This window comes from Arvicola amphibius, chromosome 3 (genome assembly GCF_903992535.2).
Source record: "Arvicola amphibius chromosome 3, mArvAmp1.2, whole genome shotgun sequence".
Taxonomy (NCBI): domain Eukaryota; kingdom Metazoa; phylum Chordata; class Mammalia; order Rodentia; family Cricetidae; genus Arvicola; species Arvicola amphibius.
The window spans coordinates 133,305,683-133,325,505 of NC_052049.1; the positions used below are offsets into that span (position 1 = coordinate 133,305,683).

The following is a 19,823-nucleotide window of genomic DNA, read 5'->3' on the forward strand; positions in this document are numbered from 1 at the left end:
GGTTGGAATTTTCCTTCTACTATTTTGTGTAGGGCTGGGTTTGTGGCTAGGTGTTGGTTAAATCTGGCTTTGTCATGGAATATCTTGTTTTGTCCTTCTGTGGTGATTGAAAGTTTTGCTGGGTATAGTAGACTGGGCTGGCATCCGTGCTCTCTTAATGTCTGCATAATGCTTGACCAGCTCCTGCTGGCTTTCATTGTCTCCATTGAGAAGTCAGGTGTAATTCTGATAGGTCTGCCTTTATATGTTACTTGGCCTTTTTCCTTTGCAGTTCTTAATATCCATTCTATTTGGAGTTCTGTAAGCTTCTTGTATCTTCATAGGCATATCTTTAAGTTGGGAAATTTTTCTTCTATGATTTTGTTAAGTATATTTTCTGTGCTTTTTTTATTTGTCTTTTATTTTACACATCCACCCTTCCCACACCCCAAGCATCCCATTCCCCCAAGCTCTCCCCATCCTCCCCTTCACACTTTTCTCTCCCCATCTCCTCTTGCCCTCATCCCACCCCAGACCCAAGTTCCCAATTTATGCCCAGCAATATTATCTACTTCCAATATCCAGGAGGATAACTGTATGTTTTTTCTTTGGGTTCATCTTCTTATTGTCTTCTCAAGGATCACGAATTATAGGCTCGATGTCCTTTAATTATGGCTAAAAACTGATTATGAGTGAGTACATCCCATGTTCATCTTTTTGGGTCTGGGTTACCTCACTTAGAATAGTGTTTTCTATTTCCATCCATTTGCATGCAAAATTCAAGATGTCATTGTTTTTTATCGCTGAGTAGTATTTTAATATGTATATATTCCATTGTTTCTTCATCCATTCTTCCACTGAAGGGCATCTAGGTTGTTTCCAGGTTTCTGGCTATTACAAATAACGCTGCTATGAACATAGTTGAACAAATGCTTTTGTAGTATGATTGGGCATCTCTTGGGTAAATTCCCAAGAGTGGAATTGCTGGGTCCTGGGGTAGGTTGATCCCGAATTTCCTGAGAAATCGCCACAATGCTTTCCAAAGTGGTTGCACAAGTTTGTATTCCCACCAGCAATGGATGAGTGTACCTCTTACCCCACAACCTCTCCAGCAAAGGCTATCATTGGTATTTTTGATTTTAGCCAATTTGACAGGTGTAAGATGGTATCTCAAAGTTGTTTTGATTTGCATTTCCCTGATAGCTAAGGAGGTTGAGCATGACCTTAAGTGTCTTTTGGCCATTTGAACTTCTGTTGAGAATTCTCTGTTCAGTTCAGAGCCCCATTTTTTAAATGGGTTAATTAGCTTTTTAAAGTCTAGTCTCTTGAGTTCCTTATATATTTTAGAGATCAGACTTTTGTCAGTTGCAGGGTTGGTGAAGATCTTTTCCCAGTCAGTAGGCTGCCTTTTTTTCTTAGTGACAGTGTCCTTTGCTTTACAGAAGCTGCTCAGCTTCAGGAGGTCCCATTTATTCAATGTTGCCCTTAATGTCAGTGCTGCTGGGGTTATACGTAGGAAACGGTCTCCGGTACCCATATGTTGTAGAGTACTTCCCACTTTCTCCGCTATCAGGCTCAGTGTGTTCAAATTAATATTGAGGTCTTTAATCCATTTGGACTTGAGTTTTGTGCATGGTGATAGATATGGATCTACTTTCATTCTTCTACAGGTTGACATCCAGTTATGCCAGCACCATTTGTTGAAGATGCCCTCTTTCTTCCATTGTGTACTTTTGGCTCCTTTATCAAAAATCAGGTGTTCATAGATTTGTGGGTTAAGATCCGGGTCTTCTATTCGATTCCATTGGTCGACTTCTCTGTTTTTATGCCAATACCAAGCTGTTTTCAATACTGTAGCTCTGTAATAGAGTTTGAAGTCAGGGATGGTAATGCCTCCAGAAGTTCCTTTATTGTATAAGATTGTTTTGGCTATCCTGAGTTTCTTATTTTTCCATATAAAGTTGATTATTGTCCTCTCAAGATCTGTGAAGAATTTTGTTGGGACCTTGATGGGGATTGCATTGAATCTATAGATTGCTTTTGGTAGAATTGCCATTTTTACTATGTTGATCCTCCCAATCCACGAGCAAGGGAGATCTTTCCATTTTCTGGTATCTTCTTCAATTTCTTTCTTCAAAGACTTATAATTCTTGTCAAATAAGTCCTTCACTTCCTTGGTTAGAGTTACCCCAAGATATTTTATGCTATTTGTGGCTATCGTGAAAGGTGATACTTCTCTGATATCCTTATCCTTTGTGTATAGGAGGGCAACTGATTTTTTGGAGTTGATCTTGTATCCTGCCACGTTACTGAAGGAGTTTATCAGCTGTAAGAGTTCTTTGGTGGAGTTTTGGGGGTCGCTTATGTACACTATCATATCATCTGCAAATAACGAAAGTTTAACTTCTTCCTTTCCAATTCGAATCCCCTTGATCCCCTTATGTTGTCTTATTGCTATTGCTAGGACTTCAAGCACTATATTGAAGAGATAAGGAGAAAGTGGAGACAGCCTTGTCGTGTTCCTGAATTTAGTGGGATGGCCTTGAGTTTCTCTCCGTTTAATTTGATGTTAGCTGTCGGCTTGCTGTAAATAGCCTTTATTATATTTAGGAATGACCCTTGTATCCCTATTCTCTCCAAGACCTTTATCATAAAGGGGTGTTGAATTTTGTCAAATGCTTTTTCAGCATCTAATGAGATGATCATATGGTTTTTACCCTTCAGTTTATTTATATGATGGATTACATTGATAGATTTTCGTATGTTGAACAGCCCTGCATCTCTGGGATGAAGCCTACTTGATCGTAGTGGATAATTTTTCTAATGTGTTCTTGGATTCTGTTTGCCAGTATTTTATTGAGAATTTTTGCGTCGATGTTCATGAGTGAGATTGGCCTGTAATTCTCTTTCTTGGTTGAGTCTTTGTGTGGTTTAGGTATCAGGGTAACTGTAGCTTCATAAAAGGAATTTGGCAATGACTGTTCTGTTTCTATATTATGAAACACCTTAAGGAGTATAGGTATTAGGTCTTCTTGGAAGTTCTGGTAGAATTCTGCATTGAAACCATCTGGTCCTGGGCTCTTTTAGGTAGGGAGGTTTTTGATAACAGTTTCTAATTCTTCACGACTAACAGGACTATTTAGAATGTTCACCTGGTCCTGGTTTAACTTTGGTATATGGTACTTATCTAAAAAAATGTCCATTTCTTTTACATTTTCCAATTTTGTGGCATACAGACTTTTGTAGTAAGATCTAATGATTTTCTGAATTTCCTCTGTGTCTGGTTATTTCCCCCTTATCATTTCTGATCTTATTAATTTGCGTGTTCTCTCTCTGCCATTTGATTAGTTTGGCTAGGGGTTTGTCAATCTTGTTGATTTTCTCCAAGAACCAGCTTTTTGTTTCATTGATTCTTTGGATTGTTTTCTGTGTTTCTATTTTGTTGATTTCTGCCCTCAGTTTGATTATTTCCAGTCTTCTACTCCTTCTAGGTGAATCTGCTTCTTTTTTTTCTAGAGCTTTCAGATGTGCTGTTAAGTGTCCAATGAGTGCTTTCTCCGTTTTAAGTGGGCACTTAGTGCTATGAACTTTCCTCTTAGCACTGCCTTCATTGTGTCCCATAGGTTTGAGTATGTTGTGTCTTTGTTTTCATTAAATTCAAGAAAGACTTTAATTTCTTTCTTTATTTCTTCCTTGACCCAGCTGTGGTTCAGTAGTTGACTGTTCAGTTTCCATGAGTTTGTAGGCTTTCTGGGGGTAGCATTGTTGTTAAATTCTAATTTTAATCCATGGTGATCTGACAGGACACAGGTGGCTACTAATATTTTTTGTAACTGGAAGTTTGCTTTGTTACCGAGTATGTGGTCAATTTTCGAAAAGGTTCCATGAGCCACAGAGAAGAAGGTATATTCTTTCCTATTTGGGTGGAATGTTCTATAGATGTCTGTTAAGTCCATTTGGTTCATTACCTCCATTAAGTCTTTTAATTCTCTGTTAGGTTTCTGTCTGATTGACCTGTCCATTGGTGAGAGAGGAGTGTTGAAGTCTCCAACTATTAATGTGTGTGGTTTGATGGCTGCCTTGAATTCTAGTAATGTTTCTTTTACATAAGTGGGTGCTTTTATGTTAGGGGCATAGATATTCAGGATTGAGACTTCATTCTGAAGGATTTTTCCTGTTATGAGTATAAAATGACCCTTTCCATCTCTTCTGATTGATTTTAGTTTGAAGTCAACTTTGTTAGAAATTAATATGGCCACACCCGCTTGTTTCTTAGGTCCATTTGCTTGATAAACCTTTTCCCAACCCTTTACTCTGAGTAGGTGCCTGTCTTTGTGGTTGAGGTGTGTTTCTTGTAAACAGCAAAATGTTGGATTCTGTTTTCGTATCCAGTCTCTTAGCCTGTGCCTTTTTATAGGTGAATTGCGTCCATTGATATTAAGTGATATTAATGACCAGTGGTTGTTGACTCCGGACATTTTTTTGTTTTTTTTTTTTTTTTTTTGTTGTTGTTTTGTTTGTTTTTTGTTTTTGTTTCGTTTTTTTTTTTTTTTTTTGGTTTTTCGAGACAGGGTTTCCCTGTAGTTTCTAGAGCCTGTCCTGGAGCTAGCTCTTGTAGACCAGGCTGGCCTCGAACTCAGAGATCCGCCTGCCTCTGCCTCCCGAGTGCTGGGATTAAAGGCGTGTGCTACCACCGCCCGGACTTTTTTTTTTTTTTTTTTTTTTGGTTTTTCGAGACAGGGTTTCTCTGTGGCTTTGGAGCCTGTCCTGGAACTAGCTCTTGTAGACCAGGCTGGTCTCGAACTCACAGAGATCCTCCTGCCTCTGCCTCCCGAGTGCTGGGATTAAAGGCGTGCGCCACCACCGCCCGGCTGGACATTTTTTTTTTTGTAGTAGAGTTTGTGTGTTTCCCTTCTTCTAGTTGTGCTGGTGAAGGGTTGCTAGATGTCTGAGTTATTGTGGGCATTGTTGGACTCCTTGGTTTGTGATTTTCCTTCTATTACTTTCTGCAAGGCTGGATTTGTGGCTACGTATTGTTTAAATCTGTTTTTGTCCTGGAAAATCTTGTTTTCTCCATTGATGGTGAATGCAAGCTTTGCTGGGTATAGTAGTCTGGGCTTGCATCCATGTCCTTCTGGCTTTCATGGTTTCCAGTGAGAAGTCAGGTGTAATTCTGATAGGTTTCCCTTTATATGTTACTTGACCTTTTTCCTTTGCAGCTCTTAATATCTGTTCTTTATTCTGTATGGTTTGTGTTTTGATTATTATATGGCGCGGGGATGCTTTCTTTTGATCCAGTCTATTTGGTGTTCTGTAGGCTTCTTGTATCTTCATAGGACTATCCTTCTTTAGGTTGGGGAAATTTTCTTCTATAATTTTGTTGAATATATTTTCTGGGCCTTTGAGTTATAATTCTTCTCCTTCTTCTACACCAATTATTCTTAGGTTTGGTCTTTTCATGGTGTCCCAGATTTCCTGGATGTTTTGTGTTAAGAATTTGTTGGATTTGTTTTGTTCTTTAATCTGTGAGTTTATTTCCTCTATAGTATCTTCAGAGTCCGAGATTCTTTCTTCTATCTCTTGTGTTCTGTTGGTAATACTTGTCTCTGTAGTTTCTGTTCGTTTACTCAGAATTTCCATTTCCAGTCTTCCCTCTGATTGTGTTTTCTTCATTACCTCCATTTCATTTTTTCAGGTCTTGTACTGTTTCCCCTTACCTGTTTGATTGCTTTTTCTTGTTCTTCTTGTTTTTCTTGGGTATCTTTGAGAGATTTATTTATTTCGTCTACCTTTTTGTTTGTCATCTCCATTTCTTTATGGCAGTATTTTACCTCCTGTTTAAGGTCCTCTATTATTTTCATAAAGTACTGTTTAAGGTCGATTTCTTCTATTTCCTCTGGAGTAGGGTGTACAATTCTTGTTGCTTTGGGATGCCTGGATTCTGGTGATGTCATGTTGCCTTTCGGGTTGTTGGAGGAGTTCTTGCATTGGCGCCTGCCCATCTCTTTCTTCAAATGGAGCTAGGAGAGACTTGGTGTCTTGGTCCAATCTTTGCTGTGACTGAATCTGGGTGGCTCTCCTCAGTGCTGGAGCAGGAGCTATTCCTTGCAGCACAATCTGAAGGAGCCAGCACTCCCTGCTGGAATCCACAGAACTGCCTGGAGGGCAGCCTCTCTCACCTCTGGGTGGGTGGCCTTGGTACCGGAGTAGGACCTATTTTCTGTGCTTTTAAGTTGAACTTCTCTTTCTTCTATACCTATTATTCTTAGTTTTGGTCTTTTTATGGTGTCCTATATTTTCTGGATATTTTGTGTTAAGCTTTTGTTAGATTAATGTTTTCTTTGACTGATGAATCTATTTCCTCTATTGTATCCTCAGTGCTTGAGATTCTCTCTTCCATCTCTTATATTCTGCTGTTTATGCTTGCATTTGTGGTTCTTGATTATTTTCTCATGATTTCTGTTTCTATGATTCCATCTGCTTGTATTTTCTTTATTGTCTATTTCTGTTTTCAAGTCCTGAATAGCTTCTTTCATATGTTTGATTGTTTTTTCTTTAAGGGATTTGTTGGTGTTGTCCAATTTTTTTCCTCCATTTCTTTGAGGGATTTCCTCATTTCCTCTTTAAGAGTCTCAAACATCCTCCTGAAGTTATCTTTTAGGTAATTTTCTTCTGCTTCATCTATATTTGGTTGTTCATGTCTTGCTGTTGTAGGGTCACTAGATTTTACTGGTGTCGTGTTGCTCTTCATAGTGTTGCATGTGCTCTTACCTTATCTACTTATCTTTTCTTCTGCTTGGTGTAGTTGGGGCTGTCTGTGACTCTGGTGATTAATCTTCCAGGTGGCAGTGGATTGAAGGCTCAGATGGTTGCTCCTAGTGCAGTCAGTGCCACAGTTCCAGTTATTTGTTGTTAACTCCATGTTTTTGGAGGTTGCTCAACACTTCCATGGAGTTTGCAATCTCAGGCCTGCTGTGACCTAGGTTGTCAGCTCAGACCTGTTTCTGTACTGGTCTGGATCTGCTCCTGTGGAGGTCCCTGGCTTGGATTTGGTTCTGCAAAGGTCTCTGGCTCTGATCTACTCTCTCAGAGGATCCAGACTCGGGTGTGTCCAGACCCGCAGAGGTCCTAACTTAATGCCCAGACCCATAGAGGTCCTGCCTCAGGCCTAGTTCTTCAGATGTCCCAAACTCCGACTTGGACCCACAGGGGTCCTGGATCAAGTCTACTCCCTCTAACATCCCAGACTCATACTGGACCAGCAGCGGTCTCTGGCTCTGGCCCACTCGCTTCCCTGTACCTGCTTCGGTTGAGTTCACCGTCCCTGGCCCACTCTGGCCTAGGTCAGTGGCTTAGTCCCACTTCCGTGGAGTTTGCTGCCTCAGGCCTGCTCTAGCCCAGGTCGCTGGCCCAGTCATGCTTTTGCAAATGTCCCTGGTCTGGATCCACTCCTGCTCCCATGGAGTTCACATGGACTTCACCATCCCAGGCCTAGGTCATGGGCTCAGTCCTGCTCTTCTGGAGTTTGCTGCTTCAGGCTTGCTCTGGCCTAGGTCACTGGATTAGTCCTGTTTCTATGGAGTTTGCTGCCTCAGGTCTGTTGTGGCCTAGGTCACTGGATTCCTCAATATTGTATCTTGACTAGTGATAGGTACATGATACATATCCATTAAGTCTGCATAGACTTAAATATACACATATACAAATGAGTATGAGTCAAACCTAGGTAATAAGACAAGTTAATTATTATCAGTGTAAGTGTCCCAATTCTGACATTGTGTTATGGTTGTATAAGATACACTAATGGGAAAAATTCAGTAAAAGGAATTTTGTGACCTTTTCTTTCAACCAGATGCATATCCAGTTATCTCAAAAATGAAAATTTCAGGGCCTTGAGATATGGCACAGTATAGAGATAGTTCTGTGGTTAAGAGCTCTGACTGTTCTTGTGGAAGACTTAGATTCTATTCCCAACACCCACATGGGAGTCCACAACTGACTATAAGCCCACTCCCAGGGGATTCAATGCTCTTCCCTCACTGCATGCATATGGTGCACAGACATGCATGCAGCCAAGCACTCATATACATATTATAAAATAAATATTTAAAAGTTTAAGTAAAATTTCAGTTAAAAAGAATAGCAATTTAAAGAAGTCTGTACTGAAAAAATAGTGGTTTAACATGCATAGCTGCAGAAAACACATAGCTGTATTTATATTGTGGAGCATGGCTCTTCCTTTACAGCCATTTATGTCCTAGTAAATAGAGCTAACTAGTTGCCTCTTTCTTATTTTCTTGTGCATGTATGGAAAGTAAAGGGGTAACTGTAATATGTTACCTCCATTAGCAGAAAAATACTTTGCAAATACTTTTAAATTATATACAAAATCAGTTAATTCTAATAATATCTCAGGTATTTGTTTTTTTTACATAATTCATGGAATCAGAGTAAAGTTTTGAGAAGTTTATTTTATCAATGGAAATATGTGATACTGGGAATGTGACAATAAATTAATCTAGTATTTCACCATTGAAGGAAATGATATCTGAGTTTTGAGTTTTGTTTTGTTTTTGTTTTAGAGACAGATTTCTCTGTGTATCCCTGCCTATCCTAGAACTTGCTTTGTAGACAAGGCTGGCCTGGAACTCACAGAGATCTGTCTGCTTCTACCTCCTGAGTGCTGGGATTAAAGGCATGCAGCACCACCACACAGGTGATACCTGTTTTCTCTTAATTATAGTACAAATATTGTTTAGAGGAACATAAAGTCATGGTCAAACTAGTATTTGTGCTATATTAAAGAACTTATAATGACAGAAAATAAATTTGGGAGTCTGGTAAGGTATCTTCAGAGTGTAACAGCACTTGCTACCTAGCCTAAAAACCTGAGTGTGATCCTTGGAACCCATATAAAGGAGAGAACCAACTCCCATGAGTTGTCCTTTGATCTCCACTTGTGCACAGTGGCATGTACACAAACACACAGACAGAATAAATATTTATTTTTTAAATAAAAATGTATTGAATTGGTTTTGACACACCCATCATTCATGATATCTAAACAAGCTGATATCCTATCAGACATTTCAAAAATTCACACATATAGTATTTCAACTTAAAATTGTATTGGATTTTTTTTTTTAAAAAATGTTTCACCAGGTCAGTACTTGTGTTAACTTTGCTACCCAAGAACAATAATATTTAGAAATATTTCAAAATGTATATACCGTTCCATATTTGTTGCTTGAAGATGTTCAGTGAGCCCGAAGTAAAGTATTATCCTATTTAAAAACACATATATTTATCTTGATCACTTTTAGCAGTCCAAAAGATAACAGTGGCAAATGTGGCGCCTTTAATGCCAGGTACTGGGAGGCTGAGGAAGAAGGATTGCAAGTTTGGTCTATCTTGAACTATATAGTAGAAACCTGTCTTTAAAAAAATCCAACAATAAAAATCAAAAGGTAGCAAGATTATACACTTACATTATTTCTCATTAATTGTTTCCACCTTTCCTTCTAAGATGTTGTATCAGAATTTTGATTGAAATATTTATCTTATTCTTTCCTACTTCCCACTGGTAGACTGGTATCTAGGATCAACTAAGTCATGCTTTTTGTTTTAGTTTTTGTTTTTATTTTTATTATTTTTGAGAAAAGAGCTAGCTAGCCTTGGTTGGCCTGGAATTCACTCTGCAGACCAAGCTGGCCTTGAATTCATAGAGATCCACCTGCCTCTGCTTGTCAGGAGTCATATAAATCTTGTTCTTGGGGCTGGAGAGATGGCTCAGAGGTTAAGAGCACTGCCAGCTCTTCCAAAGGTCCTGAGTTCAATTCCCAGCAACCACATGGTGGCTCACAACCATCTGTAATGGGGTATGGTGCCCTCTTCGGGCCTGAAGGCATACACACAGACAGAATATTGTATACATAATAAATAAGTATTTTTTTAAAAAAATCTTGTTCTTATCTGTTTCTGCTACTATTTCTCTATCAGTAGACGATGGTCCAGATTGGTTAAAGATATGATTTTCTCACTTCTTGTTGGGCATATGATTTTGCACTTTAGTTTGTTTTCCTGCAAAGTCTTTGACCCAATGAAACTTTTTTTTTTCTTTTTCAGGTTAAATGATAAAGACTTATTCCTTGGCTGGTTTTCTACTCCCACCTTGAGGAAGGAACAGGGTAGGAAGCCACTGAGAAATCACACTGGCCTAGTACAAGGAAGGAGGACAGTCATTCCCTTTAAAAGGGTTGGTGGTCTTTGTCTTTCTTAATCCAAGAAGACTTAAGAGGATGTGTATAGAGGAACCAGCAAACGATGCTGTGGTCGAGGGGGATGTGCTAGACCCCCAGCTGACTCAAAACCTCTCTCTTTCATGTGTGTTTCCAGCATTATGAGACTACCCTTAGCAGGCACAGTAGTCAGTGTTAAAGTACCCTAAAACTTGATCAGTGAGAACACCTTTTCTTTACTCACAAGCAACTAACTCACTCAGTCTAAAGAGAGTATGACAGTTGCATGCTAAATTTCATAAAACAGCATGACTTGTTGTTTTGTACTAAAGGTTTGGTTTTGTGTTTATTTGTTTTTTTTCTGTAGGACTAGAAATTGAACCTTGTGTAAACTGAGAAAGTGGTCTACCATTGAGCAACATTCCTAAACCAATGTTGGTTCTTTTTATTATCCTATCCTTGTTGTATCTGTTGTTAAGGATTGATATGTTAATTATATTAAGATAGTTGTGAATATTTATAATAAAGGAAAAATCTTTTGAACATTGGTCTTATTTGAAACACATATATGGAACTTTTCTGTGTCTACTTTTGAATTGGCTTAAGGAGGTATTTTTGCCTTATGAATGAGACTCTGTATACAGGTGTCCTAGGAGCAGGCATTTAAAATTATTTCACTTCCCTTGCTTTCCCACACATGTACTTTTGTTCCATTTGTTATTCTGCTTTCTCTTCACTCTTCTGGATCAATTGCTTTTCAAGTTTGTATCAATTCTTGACCAAAATGTGCTTCTTGAATAGGCTGGTATTTATCTAAAAATTATTAGTAGTATAACTTTAAGTATCCACAGCTATATTGGGGAAAATATTTTATAGAATTAATTTAACCTCAGTCTTTATTCTTTTCAATACAGTATTTCTCAATCTCGAGGCCTGAAGAATTCACATGTTGGCCACTGCTATTTTTCATCAGAAACTCCAGTAATGTGTGAGTAGTTTTTGTTTTTCATTGTGATTTGTTCCAGTTGGCTTTTTTCTGTGTTAATCACGGGAAATTTAACTTCCCATAACTTTAAGAATCTGTGATATACTCATTGTATGATAGTTGTAAGTAACAGGTGATACAGAATAATTTATTGAAAGATGTTTTAAGATGTCTCTTGCAGGGAGTATAATGCATAGTCTGAAATCCCTGCATTCAGGAAGATGAGGCAGGAGACTTGTGAGTTCAAATCTAGCAGAAAATTTTTTATATTTAATCAGCTGGCCTACTGTGGTACTGATCATTCTCATATATAAGTTTGAGTGTGTGATTTATCATATAATATCTAGAAATTTCAGTAGTAGTTGATTTTTTTTAATAGCCTAGAAGATCTTAAACTCGCTATCCTCAGCCCCCTATAAGCTGAGGTTACAAGTGTCTGTCACTATACCTGGCACTGGTAGTTACTTTGCAAAACTGAAGTGTTCATAATCATATATATATATATATATATATATATATATATATACATAATATATACTGATATATATGTATATAATAATACGTATGTATATAAAGTTTCCTCAAATGTTCACTCTCGCCTTTTCTTGTCTTTAGAAGCAGTCTTGGTAACACATGCTTAGCTACTTTGACCTAATGGAGTGAGATAAGAAATAAAAAGCATCTGGATTGGCCAGAGATTGAAAGGGAGAAAAACAAGGCAATCTCCCATTAGTCGATGAATGGGTAAGAGCCTTCTTGTAATGCCTTTCCAATTTAGTTATCTTACGTTTTTTTATGAGTTGAGCGCACATTCTTCTTGTTTTCTATTTTCAAGGAAAATAGATTCCATTTAAAGGATATAATCAGGCTGGGCAATGTATCCATCTTAGTGGTAGTGTGCTTACCTTGTTATCTGCAAGATGCTGGCTTCCATCCCCAGCACTTTAGTTTACTAGACTACTTATCCTGGTCTTCAATTTACTGAGGTACAAATATATCTTGTATGAAAACCCTCTGGGCTGGGCATAGTGGTACACATTTTTAATTCCAGCACTTGGGAGGCAGAGGCAGGTAAATCTCTGTGAGTTTGAGGTGAGCCTGGTCTACATAGTAAGTTTACATACAGCCAGAGCTACGTACTGAGACCCTCTGTCTTGGAGGGAAAAAAGAAAGGAAGAAAAATTTATGAAGATGCTATCATATGCGATAAATCTTTCTTAAAATAAACAAAATACTAGCAAAGAAGACATAATAAATCTTAATATAGTATTTTTATTAATTTTTAAAGAATTTCTTCAAGTATATTTTGATCACCTTCACCTTGTACTCCTCTCCCAGGTATATAAAAGAGACCTGTAAGCATTTTATCTTATTTATATTTTATTTGTGTGTATCTGTACGTATGTAGTATATACATGCTATGACATGTAAGTGGATACCAGAGGACATTTTGTGGGAGTCAGTTCTCTCCTTCCTCCCTGTGGATTCAAGAAATTGAACTTAGGTAGTCAGGTTTGGTACCAAGTGCCTTTACCCTCTGAGCCACCTTGCCAGATCCTAAACATTTTATCTTATGTGTGGTTCCTAAAGTTATCTATAACATTTTGAACAAAGAAGAATTATCAATTAATTATTGATAAATGATGCAGTATTATTACTTCAAATTAATAACATTTCAGGACTTTGTATTACAGCTATTATCTGAAGAATTAAATGCATGTTTTTTTGTGATCCCCAGTTTCCAAAAATTAACATAAAGAAATTTACTTTCTGAGGCTGAAAGTTCATGGTAGACCATTTCCCTGGTACGTAGAGGGCCCTAGGATCAATCCCCACCAACCATAAAAAAAACAAACAGGGAGAGAAGTTTGCCTCTTAGTATAGAAGGTGTGTGTGTGCAGCTTATATGTGGTGAGTTCATGTTTTGTGTCTCTAAGCATGCATACATTCACAAGTGTCTATTTACATGCAGACTCGTGCTTCATCTCTGATGTTTCTTTCTGTAAGTCCCCAACTCATGTCTTGACACGGGTTTCTCACTAAGCCTGGAGCTCACTTGGATAGACTGGCAGTAAGTTTGAGGGATACATAGGGATCTACTGTTTGTCTTACCCCCACAAGTACCCCCAGCTTTTACATGGTGCTGGTGATCTCAACACAGGTCATCATGCTTACACAGCAGATACTTTCCCTAAACCATCTCCTCTGGAAGGTTGTACTCTGATGTGTGACACAAATTCCCTCAGGGAAGATTATTTACTTTGTACTAGCATTTTTTAGAGCAAATTGTAGAGTTTTTCTAGTTGTTAGGTGGTAAATTAGGGTTTATAGCTCAAGTCCATTTTGGAAATTCTGGGATTTAAGTAAATGACTAAGTTTAAAATTAATCTTTCCACATATATGAAATATATGCTATACTCATCCTTGTGCCCCATATGTCATATATAACTGTGACAAAGAGGTTTATGGTATATGCATGCCTAATTTGTTTGTATTTGGAAGTTCTTTTCTTGTTTGCCTTTATTATAATCAAAACTGACATAAGACTCATGGTGGATTGTTGTTTTAAACAGAACTTTCCTCCCTGTAACAGTGCCTTACAAGTAATGACAGTGCTAGAACTATATTAGCTAAAGAAAAAATTAAGGTTTAAGAGATTGTAGACAGTTGAAGGAGCTTTTACTCTTAAAGGCTTATAGATATATGAATATATTTGTCGTTTTAGTTTATTGTAAGAGTATAGTACTCTTTTATGTGAGTTTTTGTTTGTTGTATCTGCTGAGACTCGTTCTTGGTAGATTTTTCCTTGTATGTTTTTGTGGTTTAGAATAGGAGCTCATCTTCAAGTGGGCTTTGTCTGTGGAAACCTGGCCTTAGGGTGTAGCCTCCTGCAGAGATATCACTAGTCTCAGAATACTTTCATTATATGTTTCTTAGTTGGAACTTCCTGGAACCTTAAAAGTGGCTTAAGTTCAAGGTCCAGAGTCTAACTGCAGGGCAAGCCAGGGATGCATTGAAGTCAACTTCATTATATGTTACTGGATGGATAGTGTTTTGTTTCAGTGCTTGGGGTTGAACCTAGGGCCTCACACATACTCTACCACTGAGCTACACCCAAGTCCAGTGTGGATAGGTTTTAAAATTTACTCTTTAATCAAGAATCTAGTCATTTGGGGCTTTTGGTTTTATATAGCTGCTTCCATTCCAGTTCCTTGTCTGATTTGGTTCTGAAGCCTTGTTCCGCTCCTTGTAATGCCTTTTAAAGTACAACCCCTTGATTATTGAGGAGATGGCAGTTTTTCTGACCCAACATTAGCTTATATATTGCATTCTGGCTTTCGGTTCCCTTAGTATTTTTGATCCTATAGGAACTTGCATTATATTTTAAAGGTTCATCTATATTTAAAGGGCTTTTTTGGGTTTTGTTGTTGTTGTTGTTATCTACTTCAATGATCTAGGTTTCCATGATACCAGAATTGGAGATTCCTGCATTAGTTTTATAATAAAAATACCAAAGATTATCTCATTTTCAAAAAAGGCATGCTTTTCACTTACATGGTTAAAATGTCTAATGCTAGTGTGACTAGGACTTGCGTTCTTTATAGATTTGCACTTTGACTTGACCTGTTATAGAATAAGACCTTTTATTTTTCATTTAGATGTAAGTTTAGTAATGGAAGATGATTGAAGACAAGGGGCCTCGTGTTGCTGACTACTTCGTTGTAGCAGGCTTAACTGATGTTTCAAAGCCTCTTGAAGAGGAAATTCACTTCAATGATGCCTGTCACAAAGTGGCTAAACCAAAAGAACCCATCACAGATGTTTCTGTTATCATCAAATCCCTTGGGGAGGAGGTGCCACGGGATTACACATGTATTGACATTACCCCAACTGGATTGTCAGCAGATCTCAATAACGGAAGTCTTGTAGGACCCCAGATTTACCTTTGCTATAAAAGAGGGAGAGATAAACCTCCACTTACAGATCTGGGGTAAGTATTTTTTAATGAATTACTATTATTAATCCAAATTGTATGCTTTGTGAATTTTGAAGTTAAACTTAGTTCATTAATAGTGGTATGATAGCTTTAGAATCAGACACATTTGCTTGGGTGTAGTCCATATTCCTGTAATCCTAGCATTTGATAGGCTAGGGAAGGAAGATTGTTATGTTTGATGCCAGACTTGGCTACATAGTGAGAATGCATTTTACCTACTACCCACTAAAATAAGGGGAGATTAAAAAATAAAGCAATACCCAGTATTCTATATTCACTATCTCCATCTGTCTGTCCTGCAAGTCCTAGTGCTCATCTTCCTGTTAGATAGCATGCTTTTAAACTCATCCTTATTGTAATATGTACTGATGATACCTTATTCCTTTAAATGACCTAATAGTATTCCAACATATGGTTGCACTATAATTTATCTTGTCACCAATTGATGGGTATTTGGGCTATTTATAGTTTGAGGCTATTATTAATAATGCTTTTATTATTGATTATTTATGTACAAGTTTTTATGTAGACATATTTTTATTATTTGTGTATATATACTTAGGAGTGGAATTATTGGATCATATGATAATTCTGTATTTAACCTTTTGAGGAACTTCCAGAATATTTTCCAAAGCAGCTTTATGACTATTGCACATTATCACCAATAGAGTGTGAGGGTTCTGATTTTTTCCACAGTCTGAATAATAGTTCGTATTTCTATTTATTTTTATGCTAGTGAGTATGAAATGGAATCTCATTGTGACTTTAATTTGCATTCTTATGTTTGCTGATGATACTGAACATCTTTCCATGTGTTTATTGGCAAGTGTCATTTGAGAAGTGCCTGCTTAGCTCTTTTACCCATTTCTTAATTGGGTTATATTTTTATTGATGAGCTATAGTATTCATTCCAAATTCTTAATACGGTCCTTCATTAGGTTTATGTTTAACAAATATTTTCTCCATTTAAAAATTTTATGTATACATGTTTTGTCAGCATGTATATCTGTGTACCACATGCATGCATAGGGCCCAGGAAGACAAGAGGAGGGCATAGGATCCCCTGAAATGAGTTACAGATGAGTGTGAACCACCAAGTGGGTACTAGGAACTGGACCTAGGTCCTTTGGAGGAGCAGCCAGTGCTCTTAACCACTGAGCTGGCTTCAGACTCCTCTCCATTCTTTATTATATCCCTCTCATCATGGTATCTTTGAAGTCAGGAAATTGTATTATTTATTTGTTTAATTTGTCTGTGTCTCTCTCTGCCACCCCCCCTCGTGTGTGTGTGTGTGTGTTCTACCACATATGTTGCAAAATCTAACTCAGGTTGTCATGCTTTGTAACAACTGTCTGTACCCACTGTCCCATGGTTTGATTTCATAACTAAGTAGTGTAAGGCTCAGGGAAGTTAAATGTTGCATAAGATAATACAACTAGCAGTAGCATTTTAAAAAAAAATTATGATGTTTTTAACTTCTTTCTGTTTAGACACCTTTAGTGAAAGTATTAGAGCAAAATTATGCAAGAAGATACTGTCTGGTCATACAACCTTCTGTAGATTTTAACTCTGACTAAAACATGGGTTACATTGCCCATAGAATGTGCTTGATTTTTATAGAGCATAGGTAAGTAAATATATTAATAAATAACTAATTGGAATACTGAACATTAATTATTGCCACTCTGTTATATTAATAAGCACAAAACATTTAATATTTTGATAGGGAAATAGTTATTCTTTATATAGAACTGTGCAATGTAGTCTTTAAATAAGTTGTAGAATGTAGTAAAAAAAAAACTTAACTGGATGCAAGGAGGTGGTGATACACACCTTTAATCCCAGCACTTGGTAGGCAGAGGCAGAGGCAGAGGCAGGTAGATCTCTGAGTTTGAGGCCAGTGTGGTCTACAGAGCAAGTTCTAGGACATCCAGGGCTACACAGAGAAACCAGTTTGAAAAACAAAAAACAAAACAACAACAAAAAACTTAACTGGAAAGAGTCAAAGTTGAAATATGAGAGCAGAATATACCCAACTCTTTTTTGCAGAAGATGGAGATTATGACAGAATCTCAGGTAGCCATGGCTTTGAACTTGTTATGTAGCCAAGGATGATATTCCATTTCTGATCTTCCTGCCTCCTCTTCCTGAGTACTGGAATCATTAGCGTGTACTGACAAACACAGTTTATACAGTGCTGTGTTTCAGGATGTGTCCATGATACTTGAGAGTGTTATCTTTCAGGTTTCAGGGAACTTTACGTATTTACTTTTTAAATTTTTATGTTTTAGGGTATTATATGACTGGAAAGAAAGACTAAAACAGGGTTGTGAGATTATTCAGAGTACTCCCTATGGACGGCCTGCCAATATTAGTGGCAGTACCTCATCACAAAGAATCTATATCACTTACCGAAGAGCCTCTGAAAACATGACTCAGAACACCCTGGCTGTCACAGACATATGCATTATTATACCCAGTAAAGGAGAAAGTCCACCACACACATTCTGCAAGGTCGACAAGAATCTCAACAATAGTATGGTAAGTCAATTCTTTAGCACTAATACAATTAGCCACTCACCAGTGAAGAACATAATTGTAAATCTTTTCTTGAAAATAAAATAACATAACAAATTTGGAAAAAAATATGTTTTTTAAGAATATTAGATATTTTATTGTTTTAGAAAGTACTTAGTTATACTTTCACCAAAAAAAACTGTGTAAGAAACTTTGTCCTTCTCTACTTGTCTGTCCTTCTTCCCTTCTTCCTTCTAACTTAAATAGCTTTTCAGTGTTCCCACAAAATTAGTAAATTAACACCATGGCCGTCTCTGTGATCCCCCCTGCATGCTGGACCCCATGCATACACAGCTGTAAGGACATGCCTTTGGCAGTCTTCCCTACTTGTTTATTTGCCATCAATTTTCTTCTGTTAGACGCAGGCAAAACTTGTTGCAAGATGGCCATCTTTATAAAAGTTTTTGATTCCATATTGCCCTTTCTTCCGCTGTCATTTCACCATTCTTACAGTAAAACTTTCAGCCTCTGAGCATATGATTGGGGATGAAGAGGGTATAGCTGAGTTGGTATAGTGCTTGCCTAGCATGCATCAGGCCCTGTTTCCATTCCCTGTGCTGCATAAACTGAGTGTAGTGGAACATGCCTGTAATTACAGCACTCAGGAATTGAGGCAGGAGAATGAGAAATTCAAGGTCATCATTGGCCACGTAGCAAGTTCAAAGCCACTCTGAGCTACTTGAGACCTTGTCACAACTTGCAAAAAAGCATTGAGTGTATTTTACCTCATCTTTCACTTGCTCTTTCCAGCTAAGTTTTTGGCTGTATCATCCCAAGATTCTTCTTGTTACTGAGTTCAGTGATCAGTTCTTCATCTCAAGTTTTTAGATTTTGTTCTAGATGGTGATTTTTTTCCATCCACAGTGGTAAGAAGAGATGACGCAGCTATGTACTTGGTTCTTTTCCTTCTTACCTCACCAGTCATTCCCTTTCTGTCTCCCAGCATCCTGTGCAGTGGAGTGCTCAGGTTCAATCCTCAGTGTATTCATCTTCACAAGCAAAGCTTACACCTTTATTGATCTAATTATTTTAATACAATGTGTGGGTGACTTGTAAATTTCTATGACTGACCAGACCCTTTAATTTATTGCTCTTGTTAGTTATTGTACTTATTAGAGCACCTCAAATTTAACATGACCTGCAGTGAAATCTTGATGTACCTTTTCAGACCTTTCTGATGCCACAGTCTTGCTTGTCTAATAAATGGAAATTTCACTCAAACTTACTTAAACTTTGGAGAAATATGAACTTCCATTTTTTTACTTAATTGTGTTCTATAAACTTGGCTGACTCTAATTTCAAAGCATACCTTGAACTTGATCATCTCCTAACCACTTCAGTGTTATAAGCCTGATCAAGCTAGAATAGTCTTTAAAAAGTTGCATTTATGTACTTGTTTATTTTTCTTTGAGACAGGTCTCGCTATATAAACCAGGCTGAACTCATAGAGATCCCCTGCCTCTGCTTCCCAAGTGCTGGGGTTAAAGGTGTGTGTTATCACTCCTGGTCCCATTCGTGTGTGTGTGTGTGTGTGTGTGTGTGTGTGTGTGTGTGTGTGTGTGTGTGTATGTGTGTGTGTGTGTGTGTGTAATTCAACAAGCTTTTTTACTACTCATCTATATTAGTTTACATAATTTTCTACTGTCTTTCAATAATTAAAAACTATTCCAGAAACTACAAATATAGAGTAATAAATACAAGTTATTTCTAGTTTTTCATATTACCAGTGATGCAGCTTTGATCAACCTATGCCTATGCCTTTTTCTATGAATGTTTGTTAAAATAACACTGGGAGAACAAATAATTGAAAGTAGAATTAGGGATTGGAGAGATGGCTAAGGGTAAGAGCACTAGATACTCTTGCAGAGAACCCAGATTTGGCTCCCAGTACCCACTTGGTAGCTTACAACCAGGTATGCACATGATCCACATATATGCAAGCAGGCAAGCATTCAAACATATAAATAAAATTCTTAAAATGAAGTAGAATAGATGGGTCTGTAGGTATACTGTGTCTTTGGAAATATGTTGACAGATTTCTTTGAAA

At 37.6% G+C, this 19,823-nt stretch overlaps 1 protein-coding gene across 1 annotated transcript in view; it reads left to right on the plus strand.

Annotated features, from left to right (window-relative positions):
- The window catches only part of Dennd4a (DENN domain containing 4A), a 116,182-nt gene that overhangs the window by 26,707 nt on the left and 69,652 nt on the right, over nucleotides 1-19,823 (plus strand). The window contains 4 exon segments of the mRNA XM_038321740.1: nucleotides 10,105-10,234; nucleotides 11,818-11,946; nucleotides 14,862-15,193; nucleotides 17,491-17,740. Coding sequence (XP_038177668.1) covers nucleotides 14,883-15,193; nucleotides 17,491-17,740 — 561 coding nt within the window. The 5' untranslated portion in view covers nucleotides 10,105-10,234; nucleotides 11,818-11,946; nucleotides 14,862-14,882.